General features: G+C 44.1%; 1 protein-coding gene across 2 annotated transcripts in view; it reads left to right on the forward strand.

The window, feature by feature from the left end:
* Positions 1 to 22773, forward strand: part of trappc9 (trafficking protein particle complex subunit 9) — a 167310-nt gene that overhangs the window by 65435 nt on the left and 79102 nt on the right. For both annotated transcript variants that reach the window (XM_076011176.1, XM_076011177.1), the window contains one exon: positions 16330 to 16472. In XM_076011176.1, coding sequence (XP_075867291.1) covers positions 16330 to 16472 — 143 coding nt within the window. The remainder of the gene's footprint in view (positions 1 to 16329; positions 16473 to 22773) is intronic.

Consider the following 22773-nt stretch of genomic DNA (forward strand, 5'->3'; position numbering starts at 1 on the left):
CCGTCGGAACGCTTTACCTCTTCGAGCTCCGCCGCGCTGTTCCATTCACCGCAGACAAAGGGGCCAGCAGGTGCAGAGTTTTACCCAGATTCGGGCCCCCGCGCCCGTCCAAGTCTGACCTAGCAGGGGATGTATGTGGGAGGGAAGTGAAAAGACGTGGAGTTTGTTTTTCCACCAGGCGGGCGGCGCCGTGCGGGCTCCCTCCAGGTAACCGCAGCTTCCGAGGACGTGCTTGTCGGGCTAATTGACGACTTTCAAATTGTCCGCCGCTGTGAGTGCGCGTGGCGTGAAATGAACACCCGCCAAGTGGCAGCGGTGAGTAAAACAAAGCACGCCGACAAACTCAAAACACACACCACAACCACCGGTGGACAGTGGAAGATTTCCACTTGAATTTATTTTCATTGTCGCAAGGTATACCACAGACTTTATAGCAGGAAGGTAAAAATCAAATCAAATCAAATAGATAACGCATGTTCACGGTACACAGAACAAGAAGAGTGAATGACAATAAATAGAAAGTGCAGCAGGTTATTGCAATTTGCCCTTATTTATTGTCCTTACAGGAATGTGTGAATGACCATGTATAACACTATACTCACTTTGGATTACAATGAACGAGCACATTGTTAATCAAGAAGAAGAATGGGGACTGCATGGACGTTACTTTCTTTCATTTGACTCCATCAAAGTAAAACATTGCACTTTTAAATGATTTTAATTGATAAATTGTGCGCTATTGCACTTCGGAATAAACTCAAAAAATGAATTGAGTAGTGCTAATGTTATTTTAACTGTCCATAATTGTCAACTTTAAGCAATGTAGTTAGATTCTAATAGGATAAACCTAAAAATACGAATAATTTTTTTTATTTTAATTTGCCCACTATTGGCAGATGAGGTTGTCTCTCCTTGTGGTGACCTGGCGTCGTGTCCAGGGCGAAACCTCGGCTGTGACCCCGCCCCCTCCCCAAGGCAGCTGGGATAGACTGGCTGCAGCGGTGCGGGATCAGCGGTGATAGCCGATAGATGGTTTTTATGAGCTGCCCCGCCTGCACCTCCGATGGAGTAGACGTGCTCCCTGAAGGGACCGAGTGACACTCAGTTGAGCCACTGGTTCACTCTGAACGCAAAGTGAAGTAAATGATTGTCGTTCACCCGGAATTGTGCCGATTTTTCAGCTCGAGGTCCTTTCCTCGGCTCCAATGCGGCCACGATTTCAGCAGCCCCTCTCTCTTTTATTTTACCCCCAGCGGGACGCAAGCTATATCAAAGTGTTCGCTTCGGTCGCATCTGTTGAACGCAGATGATAACAACAAGTTTTCACTGTTGCGCCAGGTAAGTGCTCAACAAATTTGTCGGACAAATTGCCAAGATGATCGATCTTAAACTCGCCGGGGCGGGGGGGGGGGGTTATTGCATTTACGCTTCATAAAAGCCGATGCAAGCAGTTTTTCCACCCCTCTGCCCCCGCTCCCAACAATGAAGAGTGCGTCCCCGTGCTCCGTGTGCACCGAGGAAGAACCTGGCCTTCAGACAAAAAAAAAAAAAAAAAAAAGATTCTCCGTGCGCACACAAAGAACGAGGGTGGGAGTGGAGGGGGAGGAGGAGGGGGACGGACTGCTGAGGTGGTCAGAGCTTCTCCGGGGCTAATCAAATCCGGTGGAGACAGACGCAGAGTTGGCTGCCTGCCTGCCTGCCTGCCTGCCTGCCTTGGTGCTATTTTTAGAAGCCCAGCCCCGCCGGTGGCAGTTTAGCTGTCTTTGCAGATACAGATCCCGCCTCATAATGCAGATATTTATGACTGCCACAGCTGTCTGCCCAAGTGTGAAGCTTTAGATGAACAGCCATTGATTTTTTTTTTTTTTTTTTTTTTTTTGTTCTTTTCCTCTGGGTTCAAAATGCTTTGGCTTCAAGCCTCTTCTTTTTTTGGGGGGCCTGCTGACGATCAATATATTTTTTAAGTTCTTCGCATTTTAAATCAAAGCTTCCCGCTTTGCTTTGCTTTAAGCGTTATGTTGTGAAGTTATTTTTTTCTTCTTTTTTCGTTTTTAGGCCGAGCAGACCTCCCTCATGTGTGTCTTCGCGATTGCTCTTTTATTTTTTTTTAGATCTCACATTGCCGTTGTGATGCGGGCCTTGCGATCAAAGTGTGCTTCTCTTTCTGTCCTTAAATAAAGCGTTAAACAGCCCGTGGAAAAAAAAAAACAAAACAAAAAAAAAACAGCAACTCCATACGCACAAATGAGTCGAGGTTTCTCCTCAAATGATACAAAATGCTCTCGGCTCATTTATCGAGTCGAGAATCCATCTTAAATGGATCACTGCTCCTGCATCGAGTAATGACCCCTGGGGATGAAATCCAAAAATGATTGTAGCGTCTTTCTTTCTCCCCCCCCCCCCCCCCCCCCCCCCCCCCCCCGATACGTCAGACACAAGCGCCAGCGAGTGCGGCCACGCGTTGCTTGGCCTGGGGAAATAACAATCAGCTGTCGCGCAAAGGTGGAAAACCAGCAATACCTTCCAATTAGTCTTTCATATCCCTAAAATGGCAGATGAGGCCGGGCTGCCGCCGCCATACGAAAACAGTGCCTGTTTAATCTGCTATTGATGTCGAAAATCATTCAGGCTGCGGGCGAGTCGATGGAGTTTTATTGGTGTTTGTTTAGATTTCGCTCCGGAGAGGGAAGAAAGACGAGGGCTTGGAGGGAGGAGGGGATAAAAGAAATAATTCAGCAAACCTAATGAAGAAAAGGAGGAGGGGAGGTGGAGTTGGGGGAGGAGAGGTGAACAAACGACTGCGTATCCCAGCGGCCCCCCCTCGGGAGTGGCGAGGCTCGGCGTAGCGTGCAGCTATCCGTTCATCTGCATGTCTATTTTTAGACGCCGGCGGCGTCGGGTCTCGCGCGGCGCCTCCAGCCTCCGCCAGGCGACGGCGTCTTCGGCGACGGGGAGGTGGCGAGCGCGAGGACAATTAAGGCTAATCAAAAGGCGTAATCATCGTCAGGAACACACACACACAGGAAGAAGCAGCGCACCCACCGTCGCCGGCTGTTTGCCAACATTCTTCTTCTCTTCTTTTTTTTTTTTTTTTTCCTCTATTCCTACGAGCCTTTTAATCCCAGAGTGCCGTGTTTACCTCCACGCGGCAGGCCTCCCTGATTGAAATTTTCCGACGTGCAGCTGCAAAGCACAGCTGTGCTCCTACTCCTTCCCTCCGAACTCTTCTTCTGCAACTCTTCTTCTGCTTTTGTAAGAAAAATTACAACAAAAAAAAGTGAGAAAAATATGAACGACTCCCTCTCTCTTTCCCCTCAAGCAAGAGACGACGCAGTCCTGAGAAGCATGCGGTAGGGTGAATGAGAAAACCCCTCGTGTGGAGATTCTGCGGACGACATGGCCGACCTGATGCATCCATCATATAATAAGTCCAGCTAGCCACTCATACCCCAGGAAACATTTAAAGGTTAAATGTCTAATCTTTGGAGATTTTGAAGAAAAAACAGTGACACCCAGTGGTTACATTTTAGATTGCAGCATCTTTCTCCCCCCCTCCCCTTCCTGAGCTTGCCAGTGAGCTACCTACAGTGGCCTGCACACCCAAACCTGGATACCTTCTTATTCGTTGGTTTATTTTAAGACGTGGGCAGTCACCCTAATTACAAAATGTGCATCCTGGATTGTCCACACCAGCTTCCTTAAGGGTATTGTGGTGCAAGATGGCAGCCAACTGGGAACAAGGGCCTTGCTATCCTGTATATATATATTCTTATTTATATATGAGAACATTTATAAGGGTAGGAAAGCCAAACTGCTTTTGTTGTACTGTGATTATATACTTTATTAATGTATTTATGGACAGTATATTAAATGTTTTACCATTATACAAATCCATCCAAGTATTACACACTGGACCTTTTCAAAGGGTCCCATTATCAAAAGCTGACCTTTTCAGCTTTTAACATTTCTTTTTGTGTCACTAGCACCCCAACCAAGGCTTCAAATACGAAAATGACAACTTGTAGCTTTCCAAGGTCGACTGGCTTTTCCCTGTTCTTGCGCTGAAACGAGCCATTCGGATTTTGCTCGACTTTCTACATCACAAGTCGAGTTCATCATCACTGCAATGTTTTTTTTTTTTTTGTTTTTGTTTTAATGTGGTGAAGATGTCCTAGTTGATATTTGCCCTAGTGTGTGCCTAGCCAATCACAAGGAAGTGGGCCTCTACTAAGGCGGAGCCACAGACGGAGCTGGTCAGGGAGGGGGGAGGAAGAGAGGTAGAACAGCCTCTTCGGGCTGAGTGAGAGAATTGTTTTTGTGAGGCCTTTACAGCTCAAACTGGGAGTTGTTTGTTGTTTAGTGTTGAAAGTACACCTCTTTTTTTTTTTTTTTTTTTTTTTCAAATCTGGAAATGGGCCCCTTTAATACTCTGATATATATCTGGTGAAAAAGCTCCAATCACATCCTGCTTCCTCCGGTCTTGCCCCTCTAATAACGCTGACCATAAATTACTACGCTTCTGCATTGCAGCTTGCAAAGCATTGAATCACTGAATCTCCACGTCGGCCTTTTACATATACTGCGGCTTTTGATTATGCAAATTGACTTTGGCGTTCCCCATAGAAGCCGTCGGCTGCTTGTTAGATCAAATGGGGACTGCCAGCGTTCGTTTGTACTGTAACGGAGCGTGGGCGCCTCCCCGTGAGTCAGCAAACTTCAAGTTCACCTCGCCGCCACTGCGCTGCAGTGAGTTTCAGCTTTCCATGCTTTGATTTCAATTTTGATTTTTTTGCGTCCACCCGTGTGACGAAGACGGCACTTGTAGGTTTTGTCCTCGGTGACCTGTCACTGGGCGCCTCTCCCCTCTCCTCCGGCGCCCCCTGTCTTTCACTGGCTGCCCCAAATGATCTGGTCCATTAAGACAGTTGGCCTCGGGGTAAACTGACTTTTGAAATCGCCCCCGTAATCACTTGCAATGTAAATCACACCGCTCTGCTGGGGTTCCTGGTGCAGCTTCTTCATGAGAGAGAATGAGCTCTGAATTGTGCCTCGGCCCATAGAATTCAATAGAAGTTCCCATGCCAAGGCTGCGCCGTGTGCGCGGGGCATATTGAAATACAAACTTTGCTTTATGGTGTGTGGAGGAACTGCTAAATTGTTTCCAGACCAGTCCCTCCTCCTGAAATGCACAAGGAGGTGCACGTCATATTTTCCTGTTTTTTGTTCTTAATTAATGTATTTTTTTTATTTTTTTTTTAACTATAACTTAAGCAATACCCAAGGTCTTAGCCGACCAACAGGCTTAAGGTCAAAATGTGCATAAAGCGCTGCATTTATTAGTTGCTGTCCAGCTCCGTAATTAGTGCCGCTTGGTTTCCGTTTCTCACAATGTCCGAATTATTTTTTTTTTCCTTTTCATTTCCCCAGTGCTATGCGAAGATTGAACAGACTGTGGACCGTTTGTAGACAGGTAATTTTAAAAATGTCTTGCTGGAAAATGGGACATTGTGACAGGTGATTTTCAGCATCGTGCCAAAAATCCTCAGTAGCGTCTACGAAATTACACCATGAAATAAAAGAGGAGGAAAAAAGCTGATAAAATATGGCTTGCTGAGATTTTTTTAGCAAGCCATTGTAATGTAATAAGTCTGATATCCTTGATGTCCGGCAAAGAGACTAGTGGGAATGGAATAAACTGCCAACCTCCCTGCTAGAGTCTGAAAACAGGTGAATGACAGATTCCATGTTAACGTGAAAGAGACGTTGATTTGAGTTGATGACCATTTTCAAGTGCACTAAGCTAGAGCTACCATATAGACCAGGGGTCGGGAACCTTTTTGGCTAAGAGAGCCAAAAAAAATCATTCATTCATTGATTCATCCTCTATACCCGCTTCTTCCTGAGATCAGGGTCACGGGGGTCTGCTGGAGCCTATGCCAGCTGTCTTAGGGCGAAGGCAGGGTGACACCCTGGACAAGTCGCCAGTTCATCGCAGGGCCACATAGAAACAAACACCCATTCACACTCACATGCACACCTACGGACAATTTAGAATGTTCAGTTGACCTCACATGCATGTTTTTGGACTGTGGGAGGAAGCCGGAGAACCCGGAGAGAACCCACGCAGACACGGAGAGACCCCGGACCTAGGAGAAAAATTATTTTCTGGAGAGCCATACAATGTTAATTTTTTTTAATTAGTAACTCTTAATACAACTCAATACAGAGATTTCGCCAAACTGGAGTCTGAAGGAAGCACTGTGGCCGTTTCCACGTCTAACCTCCGCGCCTCTTCTCTCATCTCCCTTTTCCACTGTGTCTGTGTCCTCGGTGCGTGGGGGCAACCATCCTGGCATCAAAATGTTGTTTTATTGCTGGGCAGAGAACTAAAGTATGAGAGCGAATTACGTAACCACCGCGTGCGCGCAGTGGCACTTCTGCTTTAATTGCGTCCTTATTATCAATTGACCCAGATTGCCACACAGGCTTCAGAACTATCTGTCAAAGCTATATATATACATATATATATATATATCGTCTTCGGCAAAAGGGTTTGCGCTGTATAAATCAGCTTGCAAACTTTCTGATTAAACGGCGGGAAGTTGTGCTTCACCTCACAATGGCTCGTGTAGGCTACCGCATTTAATCCAATAAAAATAGAGGTGTCGAACCCTGAAGCACAGATGTGATAGGCTCCAGCAGCGCAACCCTGAACATTTGCGGTCAAAAAAATTTGTAGCCTATAAAATGCACAAGAATGTTTTTGGGAAGATTCATTTTAACACTGTGATTTTTGTTATGTTTTACTTGAAAATCAGCAGAATTATTCATCACTTGTGTTAAGAAAGGTCAGCTAAGATATTTCTGTGAGCCAGATGCCGTCATCAAAAGAGCCGCATCTGGCTCGCGAGCCGTAGCTTTCCGACCCCTGATATAGACACAGGACTTTCCACAAGTATAAGCTCTGCATGCAGAAGTTGATCGTGACGCGAGGATGTAAAATTCCCCTATTTTCGCCATAAGCAGGGTTATAAGTTGAAATGACTCAGACCAAAGCCAATTTTGCCTTGGCCTGTGCGTAATCAACCGAAAAGAGGCTTAGCTCGAAATTCAGCCCGGCTTCCAAAAGGTCATCATAATATCCAGTTGGTCAGCCTTTATGCTTGTTTGTGTCTGGAAATCGCTTGTGTATGCAAGCCCGGTGGTAAAATTAGAGGAGAATCGAGCATCCCCTCATGCTCGCTGGACTCGAATCCATGTGTGAAATGTGCCGGGTCCGGCCAAGTGTGGCTCCATATGCCGCAGCGCTTGATGACTGAACCGAACCGGTGTTAATCGGACGACCTCAGCTGCACGCCAGTCACCCCAACACAGGATGTTTAGATGCGAGCGTGCTTCACCAACCAGCACACCGGCTTTTTGTTCCATTCGACTGGTGTGTATGTGTATGTGTGGGTGCTTGGTTAAGCATCGTAAATGTATACTCGGCAACACCATGTAATTTATCATGTGTTATCAGGCCATAAACCTTTCAGCTTTTACCTTTCGCTTTTTCTCATCTTTGGCCCTGACCCCAACACCGTTATGGCTGACTGGGTGTTTATGTACTATCAGGACAGTGGCGGTGGCGGTGGTGGTTGTGGGGGAGTAGAACGGAGAGGTTTTTACATGCATGAGTCCTGTTCAGAACCAAAGGGCCGTTTGAAATAGCCACCTCTGCTCATCGGAGCAGATACAGCTCTCTAGCTGCTCTTTCTGTTGGGTAGCATTTTGCCCCGACACAATGTGCCTCCGCTCTTTGGTCACAGTAATTGCACCTGTTGTCAAACTAATCCAGTAGAACACCTACGAAAGGATTTCAGGAAATGCTGTCAATTGGCCAGGTTGTAATTACGGTTGTGGGTCAGCTGGCGTTGGCCATGAGGACACACTGAGTCGCCGTTGGGACAAATGAAGGTAAACCGATAGAATTGAATTGAATCAAATTCAGCTTTCAGACCTGAAAGGCGGAAACAGTTTTTCGGGCGGCCAAGATCACTTGCTCTGTTTCAATAAAGACAAAGAAATCCCCCACAAGTGAGCGTACAAACTTTATTTTGCAAATGGGATTTGGAGTTTTGTCAAATTTTAATATTACCGTGAAATTGTCAACACGATAGTCTTCAACAAGTGCATTGAAACTCCCTACTACCTTTGGCAAAGCACCAAAAATCAAGAGGGGCATGTGTCCATCCTCACTATATCCTTTCCTTTGCCGTCATGCAATGGAGACCATCGGAGTCACCATTCCAACTTCAAAGATGTTGCACATCAATATTCCAGCACGCCATGATCACTCGGATCAGTTTTGCAGAGGCCACATTTGAAGTGTTTAAATGACCCTGATGTTATAACCAGCGAGGACTGCTCTTTTACATACTTGCACAAGCTGCACACGTCTGTTTCCTTGGTAACCTGGCTTGGCTGGATCAATACACAGAAAGTAATCTTGAAGTGTTTGAGAATAATGTTTGAACGATATGTTGTTTTTTTTTTAATAATAATCATAATAAAACATGATCTCTTAAAGCTGTGCGAACTCACTGAAGGGCTCTAAACAATAAAAGAAGTCAAATACATTAACTCCTTACCCTTGATGATGAGTCTAGCAGCGAGCTGCCTTGTGTCCACACAGAGATAAGATGTGTACAGTTTAAATTAGAATCTGCGGCGGGAACAAAAAGCCCTGCCGCCCTCCGGTGCAAAGAGAGGATGATTATCTGATTCAATCAAAAGACATCGCTCCGCCTCGCGGTGCGCGCTGCCACTCCGGGGATGCCAGTCGGTTGGGAAATCTGTAATGAAGCAGGTGACGGATGCGTTTTCAAATATTCTCTGGTCATTTCAAAGCACTATCACGTCTGAGGTTGCGCCATTGTGTTGAATATCTTTAGCGGCCAGACCTCGGGTATATTTGCCAGCGGTTTTATAAACTCCACCTTGGCTTAGTTGACAGTAGCTGCGTTTCCATGACGTTTTTTTTGCCAAAAAAAAAAAAATAAAATAAAAAGCGATATGACTAAAATTTTTGACAAAGTACAATTGCGATTCGCAGGTGTGTTTTTTTTATTGAATGGTGTGAAGCGCAGAAGCTGTAATTCTTGTAAAATCTTTACGAGAATTATGTTTGCTTTTGTTTTTTTGTCTTTGTTTGCTGTCAAGAATGGTTTTTATATTTTTCTATTTCATTACTTGTAAAAAAAAAAAACATTCCATCTCCTCCTCCATCCAAACATAACGAGCCATTTTCACTTGAAGTGAACTGGGCGCGTGGCCCCGTACGTCACGTCCGCTGACGTTTAAATGCGGAAAAAGTGTCTCCATTCCACTTTTGCGATATTCCTCTATATCAGTACGTCTGAAAACCCCCTCATGAGTGCGTAAAAAACGTTAAGCCATATCACCAGTTTTTTTTTTTTATGTCTTTTAAAGTTTAGGTGTTTCCTTTTTTTTTTTATTGCAATATTTAGGTTTTGCGCAATTCTAGGGGGAATGGAAACGCAGCTATTGTTAATGAAAATGGAAACGTTACTATTGTCGCTCACTGGATCAACATCTGCATGCCTGAATGCAGTGCTTCTTAATGCTGCCATGTGATTGAACAGCAATTTATGTTGCCTGCATAGCATCAACTGTTCTCCCCGAGGTCTAAAACAATGACATAAACCATAAAGGAACTCACGTTCACATCAGACAGCATGACGCACTGACATGACAAAACAATACAAGCACATTTCAAATGATACAACTGACTAAAACAATAACAATATTACAATGACTGGCAACAGAATAACAAATAGAAAGCTTCAATTGAATTTACCATAATTTTATCAATATAGTATATTTGGATGTCAAAATATGAAATATAATGTATAACCACAGTACTCTTGGGGATCTATACGTACACACAAACACTCAAATTGTGTTTTGTGTTTGCTCAATTGATAAAGTTTAGTCTTGAATAACTTTTACATAGCATTTTTTTTTTTTTTAAAGCACAAGTTGAGCATGTAATTTGGCTAGTAAACGTATATATATATATATAAACGTATATCGCTGGGATGTCTTAGGAGGTGCAGGATGTCTCAAGGTACTCAGCTGCGTATCTAATACAAGGGGGGTGGCCTGTAAGTCAAAACTGATTCTAATCCCTCGTCACGCTTGATAAGTTGTTTCATGTCTGCAACGGCACGGGCTGCATGGCACACAGATTGCACCCTGGAAACCAAGACTGTCATGAAAATTTAATCTTCCCTGGTGACGTTTTAACATAAGAAAAAAAAAAAAAAAAAAGGGAGAGCCAGCCAGTCCTCCCTACTAGCAGCCGTTTCAACTCTCCGGCATGCACACCCGCCGCAACTCGAACAACGTGTCTGGTGCCTGTAAGCAGAAGTACAGTTTTCTTCTAAGCGAGTTGTTAACATCAGTCGTCTTGGCGTCGCACCTTCCTCGTCTCGTTGCGCGGCACGTCAAAGCCGCGGGAGAGATGTGGGAAGAGTCTCGGGGGCAGCACTTAAAATCACGTCCACCTCCTGCCAAGATTTCTCTCTGACATGCCATGAACCGCGTCACTCACAATCCCTCTCACAGTTGATGAGGTTTCTCGCCGTCTATTTTTTTTTTATTTATTTTTTTTTTACATTTTTTTCCCCCCCTAAATTGCTCGTCACGTCAGGAGTAAATCCCCGACTCTGAGCGGGTGCCGAGTGTGACGGGAAAGACGCTTCGGTTAAAAAAAAACAAAAAAACGTGCGGACCGTCGTTACTATGCACTGATGTGAGGGGTTTGCCCCAGGTAGGATTTGGTTTAAAGGAGGCAAAGTTCTGAAAAACCCAACGCTCCGTGAGTTTATGTGCTCCGCCGCGTGCGCCCTCCCTCCCTCCCTCCTCTGCAAACCCCTCTTTTGAGATGTGACAGCTATTTTGGGCCACACGCGGCAGCCTCGTTGCACGGCAGTTTCAGCCGTCCCCATCAGCCGTCAATTTAACGCAGAGCCGTTCGCGGCGCCCTCTCGTGCCTCATCCTCGAGCGATTATTGCTATGTCATTACACATGGCGGGGGGACTGTCGGGGACCATATTCGAGTCTTATCAGCCCTCCGCTTCATGAATTATCTATTGCAAACAAGCGCAGCGAAAAGGCGATAACGTCGGGCTGTCTCGGAGCCGCGGATGCAGCGAGAGTGGCTCCTCTTCCGAGTGAAATGATTAAAATGCAGACGCGCGGTCGGATGGAGAGGCCAAAAAGGAGGCTTGCGGCGTATGAAATTATTCAATATGCGCGTTGTTGTTGGCTCCCTCCATCGAGTTTAACCATCAGAGACTGACAGAACGCCACTCCAACAATGAATAAAGGCATCTAAACAAATACAAAAACACAAATCGAAAAAGACCTTTTGCTCATGCACTCACCTATTTGACCGTATCTTGCCATTTTGGGATTCGTGACCTGTCGTCCACCCGCGAAGGCAAATATTTGCATCGCCCTCAAATCAGAATATTTATTTCCTGTGTAATAAAGAGAAAGTGGTTCAAAAAAAATTGATGAAACCCCAAGTAGTTATAGATAGATAGATAGATAGAGAAGTAAGTAATACTTTATTCATCCCCTTCCAGGGAAATGCAGGTGTCCAGCAGCGTACAGTGTGGGCCATGCACAACCAAGCACTCTTAGTCACACTACATGATAAAAAATGAGTAAATAAATAGTAAATGATTAAATAAATCAGTTAAAAAAAACTGCTATCGGTACAATAAAGTGCACATTAGCAAGATCCGTTGTGCAGTCCTGTTGCTGCCGGAATGAAAGACCTCCTGAACCTCTCAGTTCTGCAGCGCATCGAGAGCAGTCGATTGCTGCGGCTACCTTGTTGGTACAACCTCTAATTACAGACATTGAATGACTTTAGCCTCAGAAGAAAAAAAAGAGTCTGCGTTGTCCTTTTTGTATGCTGCATTTGCGTGCACCCATCAGTCAAGTTTATTATCCATTTGAGATGGCAAACTAAAAATAAAACTAACAAATAAGTAAATAAATAAGTAATTAAATGAACTGCTTTTGTTTTTAATAGTTTAGGGCTTAAGGGGAGACATTATGACTTAACCTAGAGAGTGAGACTCCAGAAAATCTATAACCAGCGTTCAAGATACTGTTTTGCAAAGGGTATTCAATGTTGAGCATTGTCAACTCCCAACTTCTTTGTCGACTTGTTTGGTAGTTTTGATAAGCAACAGTGACACATTCTTACCTTTAATCATTTATAGTCTCTTATTTTGAGAGAGAGATTAGATTTTTATTAGATTATATTATCTACGATGTGATATTATCATTGCATTATCTCTACATTATATAACACTTTTTATTTTCAGGCCTATTCTAGCCGGTGCAATATTTCCATGGAGGCCAAGCTGCCACTAAAGGCGCTGACGTACAGGTTTGAAGGGCCGTAGTGACAGCATTACCGCAGATTTTTCGTAGCGGCCAACATTAATTCAAATAATCGAGTTGACTTATTGTCGCATTCTTCTTCACTTTGCTACACACTTTTAGTTCTCACTTGCTCGTTTCGCTTCATGCTACTTTGTACATCGCTAACTAATGCAGTCTGCTGATTGGTAATTCGGATACCGTAATTGAATTGTTATCTTAATTTGCGCTCTCCCAGCAATCGAATTACCCTTGTGCGTCTGCAGACCTAATGCATGCAGGCAAACAGGTTGTTTGCTGGTGGTCCACCACTCCCAACGTGGTCGGCTCATTACGCCAGGGCCTATTTTTAGCAGACTGTGAAATCGGGTCTTGACGGGACCAAAAGGCTGTGGGCGGGGCTTTTGGAGGCGGTTGACGGATGGCAGGACTATGCCGCAATGGGCTCTGTCAGAAATGCGGATAGCGTTCAGGGGAGGAGTACTGCGAGCAAACAACCAGGAAGGTCTAGTAGCAAAACGTTTTTTGCACATTCATGCGCTCAATTTGACAGACGTTTGGCAAAGGATAGACCAAATAGACGTAATTCACTCTTGTTTTTCGTTCCTAAAGAGCAGTTTTCCACAGCCTGGATGGTGTTGAATTGGATCCTTCAACAGGTTTTGCCCACATTAGAGCTTTCTTGTCATGTTGTGTTTTGACTTTTTACGCCTGCAGTACTGTTTGAAGGATAATAACATTTTTTGGTGTGCATTTTGTGTTGCACTTAAACGCTAAAATAGCACCAACCTTTTTACAAACAGGAGAAAAACGAGCCTTTTTTTTTTTGTTTCTTGGGGCGGGGAGTGCTTTAATGGAAATGGCCCCCGGCCAGTGCCTCTGTCGAAGGAATCTGAGCAATTTCAGTCAATCGATTCAAATGTGATTCATATCAGCGTGCCTTTTCTTTCATTTTGTTGCCAGCTCAGCGTGAGCGTGTTTTCTCTCTGTCTCTCTCTCCCCCTCTTTTCTTTTCTTTTTTTCTTGCACGAGACAAGAGACTTCTACTTATCGCCTCTGTTCAGAGTGGACCACCCCCGCCGCTTGCTGTCCAGGAAAAAAATAAAATAAATACATAAGATAAATTGTATGGGAAATGTTGTGCACGAGGGAAATCAGCCATTTCATTTAGGCATTATGAGATACTCTATCACAGAACAAGCATGCTAATAACGTTATAGCATGAGCGTCTGTGCAAGCTGGACAGCTCCATAAGCATCATCCGTCACGGGGACGTTCCTGTTGGAATAATTGAGAACTTTTGTCATATGAGGAATGAAGATGGTTTTGTTATAAACTGAGAAAAATGTCCACAAAGAATTGCTTTGCTGTGACCGGCCAAGTCGCCCCTGAAATCCACCCAAACTCTGTGACGTCTGAATGGAATCAAGAAGCCCCGTTTGGTTAGATACTAACACTTAAAAGATATATGTTCCATTTCATCATCATCCTTGTTCTTTGCATTATTTGTGCTAAGTCAACCTTAGATTTAGAGCCAGTAGTTGGCTATGAAAAAAAAAAAAATAGTAAAAATTAAAAATATAATATTTTGGCCCAATGGTCCATAAATCAGCTCTGGCAACCAGGTTGTTAGTGAGTTGCCAGGGTATTTTACAGGCAATATCTTTATACCACATCCCGGCACTGGTACACACATAAACCTACAGTAGATTTTAAGAATGAATGCAGAAGCCTCCATTGACTGGGAAGCTCTTTTTTTTTTTTCTTCTTTCTTTTCTTTTCCTAAGCGTTACCCTTTGCCTGACCTCTCTTATTCAACATTCACTGCAGTCTTTGTTTTATTCATTGTAGTAGTTTGGCACGTTCCCCGCGCAGCCTGTACAGCTGTACATGTGCAACGTCTGTCTCTGGTATCGAATCTGCTTTTCTTACCCAGTATTTTATTACTCTGCATATTCCTCTCAACCTGGCTGAGAGACCGTGTAAAGGAGCGGGATTACTGAAATTTCCAGTGTAAAAAATTCCTGCACATATGTTTAATGCTGTAAAAATATATGTATATATAGTATATGTGTCAAGTGAATAACAGTATGTGTGTAGTAACAAAAACCTGTTATTTTCTTCCTTTTTCTGAGTAATTTTGAGTCAGCCATATTTCGAGGGCTTAAATAAGACAGAAAGAAGAAGTGTGAGCTTGTAAAGATGGCAAACGTGGATTCTACGGACATACGCTAAATTATTTCCCCTCCCTCTTTTCCCTTCGACAGTTCGGCGGTCCGATGTTAAAGAACAATTCATATATACATATATGTATATATATACACACACACACACACATATACATATATATATATATATATATGTATATATATATATATATATATATATATATATATATATATATATATATATATATATATATATATATACATATATATATATATATACATATTTATTTATTTATTTATATATATATATATATATATGTGTATATATATGTATATGTGTGTATATATATATATATATGTATATATATATATATATATGTATATATATATATATATATATATATATATATATATACAAAGAAAGAAATTGCATTTTTATTCCAGAGCCAAGCTGTCTCTGTCTGTTTTACAACACCATCATTCAGCCCAGATTATACAGTCAGATTTCCGAGTCGATGGCGCTTATCTGGATTGTCTGCCATAAAATTGCGCCTATTGTCATTCGTGCGTCAACGCGGCCGTCGCCTCCACTCTCTGTCGCCGGTGCGGAAAAGTGTGCAGCACGCGGAGCGAGAAGGTGCGTGTGCCCAGCTGAGTGTTCCGAGTTCCCATCCGTTCATTACATTTAGAGTACGTGGAGCCCTCGCGTTTCCAAAACAGGGCGGCGCTTGAGAGCGAAGGCGCTCGGCCTGCGCTGATCATGACTCCGCCTTGATGCTTTCATTTCTTTCGCTCCCTGTCGGTAAACATCAATGGCCCCCGTAAGGTGCCGGCAGGCGGATCAGAAAATTAAGCATTTTTATTTTGTTCTGTGAGGCTGTCTAAATACGGCATAAGTGGAGAAAATAACCAAAGTAATGGCCGCAGTGTGTTTTGGGAGGACACCGCCGGTGCCTTCCTCGGCAGCGTGTCGGGAGACGACGCGGGGTAATCTGCGCAGGAAGCAAAGTGCGCCCTTGGACGATCCCTTCAGCCCCTTTTCCAGCCCATTTCCTGAGTCAGCTGGCGCTGCCTTTACCTAAACTGCCACTTTTAATTTCCCCCATCTTTCACCTTCTTGGCCGCTCATCCAGCGGCCGCCTCGACTAAATAACCACTTTTGTGTCATTGGCCTGGAGCGCGGCCAGGAAATGCGAGCCGCTGCACTCCACCCTCCATCCTCTGATTCCACACTTCTTCAAGATGACACAGGCGCTTCATCTTTCCTTTATTTATTTCTTGTTTTTTTTTTTTCATTTATTTTTTTTTTTATCAAACTATGAAATTGGACAATTCTGCTGTTTCTGTCAGGGACATTTCTTAAACAGGCAGTCCGGGTTAAAGTCCTCCTGTGTGTTCAGGGCGTTACAAGTGCAGCTTTCTAGTCGTGTTGTAGTACTCGAGATTGGTCCTGGTCTCCAGACCACCTTTTAAGGGTCTCGATCTCGTCTCGGACTCGGAGGCATTTTTACTGGGTCTTGTTCCGGTGTTTCGGTTGACACAACGTCCTCGTTTCTTGTCTCACCTTTGTTTTTATTGATTTGACAATTGTCCGCTTCTGCTTCGTGTTTTTGTTTTTGTATTTTCACATGGAATGTTTGAAGCGACGAAATCCATTGTAATGAATTACTACCATGTCTTTTATTTTAATTTCAGACTTTGGAAGCCGTGTTGAACTTCAAGTACTCGGGAGGAGCAGGCAAAGTGGAGGGCTACTACAGGGAGCTGTCCCTGGGAATCCACGTCGATGTTGAGCCGTCGCTTTTCTTTACCCGAGTCAGCACACTCCCTGCAACCAGGTACACACACACACACACACACACACACACACACACACACACACACACACACACACACTACAGCCGTCTACCAACCTCGCAGGGTAGCTGGGTTGCTGTGATTTCAAATTTCAAATCTTGCTGATCCAACTTGAAAAACTCCCCCATCATTCACATTTTTATTTATGACGAATACGGTTGGAGTATAATAAGACAGCGAGTCCAGAGCGGTGGGTTTATCTTTTTCCGAGAAGAGTTCAGATCTGAGGTGGGGATATTTCTACGAGACGGATACACGGAAAGCATTTTTATTTTCCGGCTTAGTTGACCCGTCGTTCTTTGGTTCCATTGCTGCATTACTTAATTACACTCCTTTTTTTTGGTGCAGACACGCCAACCTGGTTGTGGTTAAGATTTTTATAATGAGGTTCACTCTTTGTGCTTTTTCACTCTTTTATGCTTTTAACAAATTGAATCCGTCTAATTCATTTCCACTGATCCGGACTCGCGGCTGCTCTCGAGAAGCGAGTGTTTACGCTCGGTTTCTTGACTCTGAATAGGTCGGCAAAAGGTGTATTTGCTCGCTCGTAACCGCACCGTAATTGCTTTCAATCTGCACAGTGGCCCCTCCATCAGTGCCTCCAATCTGATGGGCCTATAACCCTGCACGCCACTCTTCTTTGCTCCCGTTTGTTAATTAAACCCAGTCAACATTAGATAAGACAGCGACACCACTCAACCTTTACCCGAGCACCAGGAGTGAAAAGCAGCTGGTGGATAAAATTTTGATTCCAAAGTTTCCATTTTTATTTTTCTATTTTTTTATTATTATTAGTATTTTTATTTATTTATTACTACCTCCAACAGCTTTTTTTTTCCTCTTCCGTTACTTAACTTTGCTCAACAACAACTAGGAAGAAGGGGTCGGGGTGTCACTCTGGGTGTCACAACCGGTGCGTAAAAGGCAGCAGCTGAATTCTTTTCCGTTATTATCGTGTCATTGTAGTGTTGGCTAGAGTCTAGACCGGTCTTGAGTCTGCCCATCCGAGACTGAGACAAGACCCAGTAAAAATGCCTCCAAGCCAGAGACGAGGCCGAGACCCTGTCTGGAGACAGTGGTCTCCAGACCAATCTCGAGTGCTACAACACAGCCGTCTGTCTGTCTGTCTCCGCATCACTTCCGCAAACCCAAATTGTGTGATGAAGCGGACCGTGGCTGCCTAATGGCCACTTGGAAGTGAATCTGTAAATGCAATGATTGTTCCAGCCGGAGCTTCCCAGGCTCAGCGTCGGTGCACGCACGTCCGTGGAGATGCGGCATCGGCGCCTCAGCTGCTGGACTTTTTCGAGTCCCAAAATGGGTTCGGCGTCGGTGGAATTGGACGGTCAATAACGCCAACCTGACATGAGGCGCTTGTCAGAATTTAATAGAAAGTCTCGTGTTTAGCATCCAATTTTCAGACGTTCACGCTCGCCCCAGTGCCCCTCTGGAGAGACATTAACACTCTTTGCTTGTTTGGATAAGAATTATTGAATTTCTTCACCGCCGCGTGATGAAAGAGAATTGCAAAGTAGTTGTAGAAAATTGGCTGAAATTACATCAGCTCCTCTCTTTCGATCTGTTAGTTGTGCTTTGCGCTGTCTTGCCCTCTCCCCCCTAACGGCCCACCTTTTTTTTTTTTTACCTTCCAACCCATCCAAAACCTTTACTTTTTTTCCATGTTCATTTTTCTTTCCAAATAGACGGCGTGCTACAGCAGTACCTTTGCTGTCAATTCACACAGCTTCTGATTTAAATGGTACACATTTCAAATCAAAGGACACAAAACACAAAACGTTGGCTTACTTAATGTGATCCCTGCTTCTTTGATAACAGAGTGAGATGTTTCACGACCAGTTCTGAAGCTCCAATGACACGTCTATCCATGACAGACGGGTCGAACTGTACCTGGTACCCGCCCCCCACCTCCTACCACAGTCGACCCACGCCTTTCCAAGCATTCTCAACAGCTTTCTTACCGTGTCCACGCAAGGAGGGACATGCTGGTGAAACACCTCACTCTGTTATCAAAGAACCAGGGATTACATTAAGTAACCAAACGTTCTTCTTTTTCTAACTTCATTTGGTGTTTCTCTAGGGGAGATATAGACAACTCCAGGAATGCATGAGCATCCCGAAGCTCTGTTAATTAGCGACGTAAACCTTTTCCTCCTGTTCCCACCTCTGCCACTGCTGTATCAAGGACTGCCTGGGTCACAGAAGATCCTGAGTTATCCATTCTATAGAGTCTGACAAATGTGTCAGCTTGCTGCCTCACAAATCCACAATCCAATGAGAGAGTCTTTGGCGAGACACTGGCACAAACGGCTGGTCGACTTTCCTGAAAGCTGCTGTTCTTTCACTACACTTGCGGTGCACGTCCTGGCCACAAAGTGTTGAGCCTTCTCTCTTCTTCTGATGAGAAAGGCGGCGGGGTGAAAAGGCGACGCGGTGTCGCAGTTGCAGATGCAAGCCTGGGACCTGCATCCTCTCCCTGTGTCTGCGTGGGTTCTCTCCTGTAGTGCACAGACAAGCGTGTGAGGCAAGTAGGTGTGTGTGCGAGTGTGAATTTTTTGATGTGGCCCTGCAATGAACTGGCAGCTTGTCTGGGGTGTGACCCCACCTTCGCCCGGTGATGTGTCGGTTTGTAAGATACTTCGTCCAGCCCGCCTGGCACCAACAGCCATATTCACTACATTCAAAGTCACCAACATCCCATTTGTTCTCTTATTCTGATATCTTTACTTTGTCCTTGGATTTCTAATTCAGCTATTTTCTCATTAAAGTTTCTCCGCTACTGTGGCACTGCTTTTCACCGGCCAATCGTAATAAGGCCTCTGCAAACGTGACATGTTTCCTCTCCCAGGAGGAAGCTTCCTTGTACAGAGGTGCGGCATGCAAAGTGCAATGTTCTCAGTGCAGATGGTCCCTCGAATTCACCTTTCGCGGGTCGCACAGCGGCCTCCATCGAGTCCCTGTTTACGATTTACAAATATTGAAATTACACCAGTCAAACAATCTTCTTTCACGGCTCTTCAATATCGCAGGTCAGGATTTGCAGATGCCGCCGCAAGTGGCAATGAAAAGGATATGCGGCAGTCATAACAGGTGGTGCTAGAAGATTACTGTGATGTACTGTGAAAAAAGGTGTTAATAAAAGGCAAGCTATATTTGTCACTTGACACCTGATGCATGCAGTTCATTACTGGAAGTCAAAGTCCCCTGCATTATGACAAAATAAACACAGATGTTGCTTTTTTTTTTTTTTTTTACCATTTACACTTTTAGTAGACGAAAGCATGGCTGAAACTTGATAGTCCTGGTTAGGTGAATGAAATTGAATATAATTTAGAAATGGACATAATAGGGCCCCCTTATGTCTTAAACCCTCCTGATATCATTTTATTTTTAAATGTCCATTTAATTAAGTCATTCATTTAATAAGAGTAAAGCTTAATAGCTGTAGATAATACGTCTTGCAACCTGCCAGTCGTCAGCTTCGTCTGTTCTCCAGTAGATGTGAAATGCTAATAATGCATTATCCCTTTAAATTCCACTAGACATTCCTCCAAAGGTGGCCATTCCTGCTTTTCTTTTCACCTCCGCCGCCTGGCGTCGTTTCTCACTGCAACACTTTGAACGAAACAATATAGTTTGAGGGTAGAATCGGGAGGAATTGCTTTGTTATGTAACGTCCGTCCCCTCCCCCCCTTACCATGAAACAACCGACATCAAGTACTGTCCCCCCCCCCCCCCCCCCGTCCTCTCTCACATCTGACCGTATGTGAGGTGTCAGATCCTTTAAAGGAAGTGAGTGTGAGCAGAACGTGTGAAATAGTCGGTGATCTATACTTGACAGGGACCTGTTAAAATCCCATTTGCTCGACATGTTCCCTTGGAGAATGCACTTCTCTGTTGGGGAGGGGCTTGAGCGGAGCTCGTGCATTTTGCAGTGGCAAAATGTAGAAGAAATAAACAGCTTTTCTGTCCCCATCAGTCGATGAATGTCCCTGGTAGCTGTTTTAATAAAATTGTGCAGTTTAAAAGAATAGGCGTTCTTAAATGAGAGTAGTGCTGCCTTATTATTAATTACGTTTCCCTGGAATGTTAGAATTTGGTACTTCCAATTAAAGACCCAATGAGAAATTCGTTTGTGTGTTTAGTTTTGAAAAGATTTTCACATCTGATGACTTTCCTTCCACAACAGAGGCTACATTTGTGGGTGTGACCTGAATGAAGATCATATTGGACTTGGAATGACATTAAGTTAAAGTTGACAATGCCCAAGATATGATTTGTAAAAAAACAAAACAAAACAAGATTATCCTCTATTGATTACGCATGTACAAGTAGACATTTCACAATGATGGTGCAAAAAAAAAAAAAAAATGATGAGACAAGAAAACTGACAAAGTGGGTATTGTATGCTTTTAGTGACTCAGTAATTCATTTTGAATTTCAAACTCGAGATGTCAGGCATTCTTTTTAACCAGGATTCTAGGTTGACGTTGGGGACAACAACAGCAACAACAACAACTCCCGATCCCTTAGTCATTCTGGAATGCGCTGCTGGAATCTCTGTCAGTGCGTTTACATGGCACTAGAGAAATTCAAATTATTGCCTTAGTCCGATTATGATCGGAGAACTCACGTGCATGTAAACACCTTAGTCCGATTATGATCGGAGTTTGAGAACTCCGATTGGAATCGGAGAACTCCGATTGAGACACCCAGATAATGCGATTGGAATTCGAATTTCTCTACCATGTATACGCCTTAATCGGACTATTAACTGGACAATGCGAGTGCGCACGCGCCACGCCTCCCTCTCGCGACTCATGACCGCACAACTACGTCGTCTAACAAAACAGACGGCGCGAAACAACCTGGCAAACGCAAATAAGAATGTTGACATTTGGAGAGAGGATGAGACCGGGGAGATGCTTTCTCTTCTAAAAGAGATGGAAATATTAAAATAACGCGCAACGGAGACCTTTTTAAAAAGGTAGCGCAGCAAATGCAGGGCTCCGGCTTTGCGCACCCCTGAACAAATAGGTATTCGTTCGTATTTATATTTCTACCTTTTCGTTCACATTTTTTGTAAGTTACAAGAATTTTAACTTTGTAAATAAAAGCACACCAAAAATATGTTTTTCTGTTTTTTATTTTATTTCGGTAATTTCGCTGTTATTCTGCTGGAAACGGCGTGCAGCAGCACGAGCTTCCTCCACGGTCGGCACTTTAATGAGCGTGTGTATAACTGAAGACACCGTTCCTTTGCAAAACCTGTACACAAACTCTCCCACCAGTCTGCTCCGAAGCCGCATCCAACAAGAACGAGAGTTTCGGGTCCGTAGCGATGGCACAAAGCGTAGCATCGAAGACATTGTGATGTTGTAGCCCTCCAACAGCATACGACGTTCTTGTCTTCCTTTTAAAATCACCATGAGCACAAGAAATAGGGTACACCTTATCTGCAAAGTAGGTAACACGTACAATATGAACTATCGTTCCATATCATAATGATTTAATATGTCAACCCGCAAGCAGCTGACCCGCAGAAAAGACTCACTCCACCCCCTAGTGTTGGGAGGAGGACATGTTCCCGTCAATAATTCGAATTTCTCAGCTGAACGTATACGGGGACAAGGTGAGAACTCCGATTGGACGAGAAAACCGAATTATTGCTTAGTCCGATTAAGCTCTGCATGTAAACGCACTCACTCAGACAAAGCTGAGGTACCACCATTGATGTATCATAAGAACTGGATACCGGACTGGCCGATTTTATTTTTCCAGTGGCCTCTCGAGGTACTGCAGCATAAAATCCCACGGGCCCAAACATTTATTTTTTTTTCCCATAGACCGCAATACAAAAATAAACGCCTGGACAAGTCGCCAATTCATCGCAGGGCCAAATAGAGACAAACAACCATTCACACTCACATGCACACCTGCAGTGTTCAATCTGAAGTCGAAAGTAGAAAACTTTTTCAGTGTATGCACTGAGTGAACAACTTCATTAAAATGAATGTGCCGCCATCTTGGACTCTGGGGACCTGGGTGCCGTAGACATGTCAGGGAACCCAAAAACCTTTCTGTTTATAGTGGCCTCCATACTGTTAAATTAGTGATGCGCATTTGAGTGCAATGTCCCCTTGTTGAGTGACTGTGATTAGATTCATATTCATCATTTGACGTGGCGCGCATGTCGACAAGCCAGCAATTCGTTTTGAATAAATCGTTAAAGGTGGACATTAAAGTGGAGTGAAGTGCCCCTCA

This window comes from Nelusetta ayraudi, unplaced genomic scaffold (genome assembly GCF_046127955.1).
Source record: "Nelusetta ayraudi isolate G7.1 ecotype Tasmania unplaced genomic scaffold, CSIRO-AGI_Nayr_v1 ptg000135l, whole genome shotgun sequence".
NCBI lineage: Eukaryota > Metazoa > Chordata > Actinopteri > Tetraodontiformes > Monacanthidae > Nelusetta > Nelusetta ayraudi.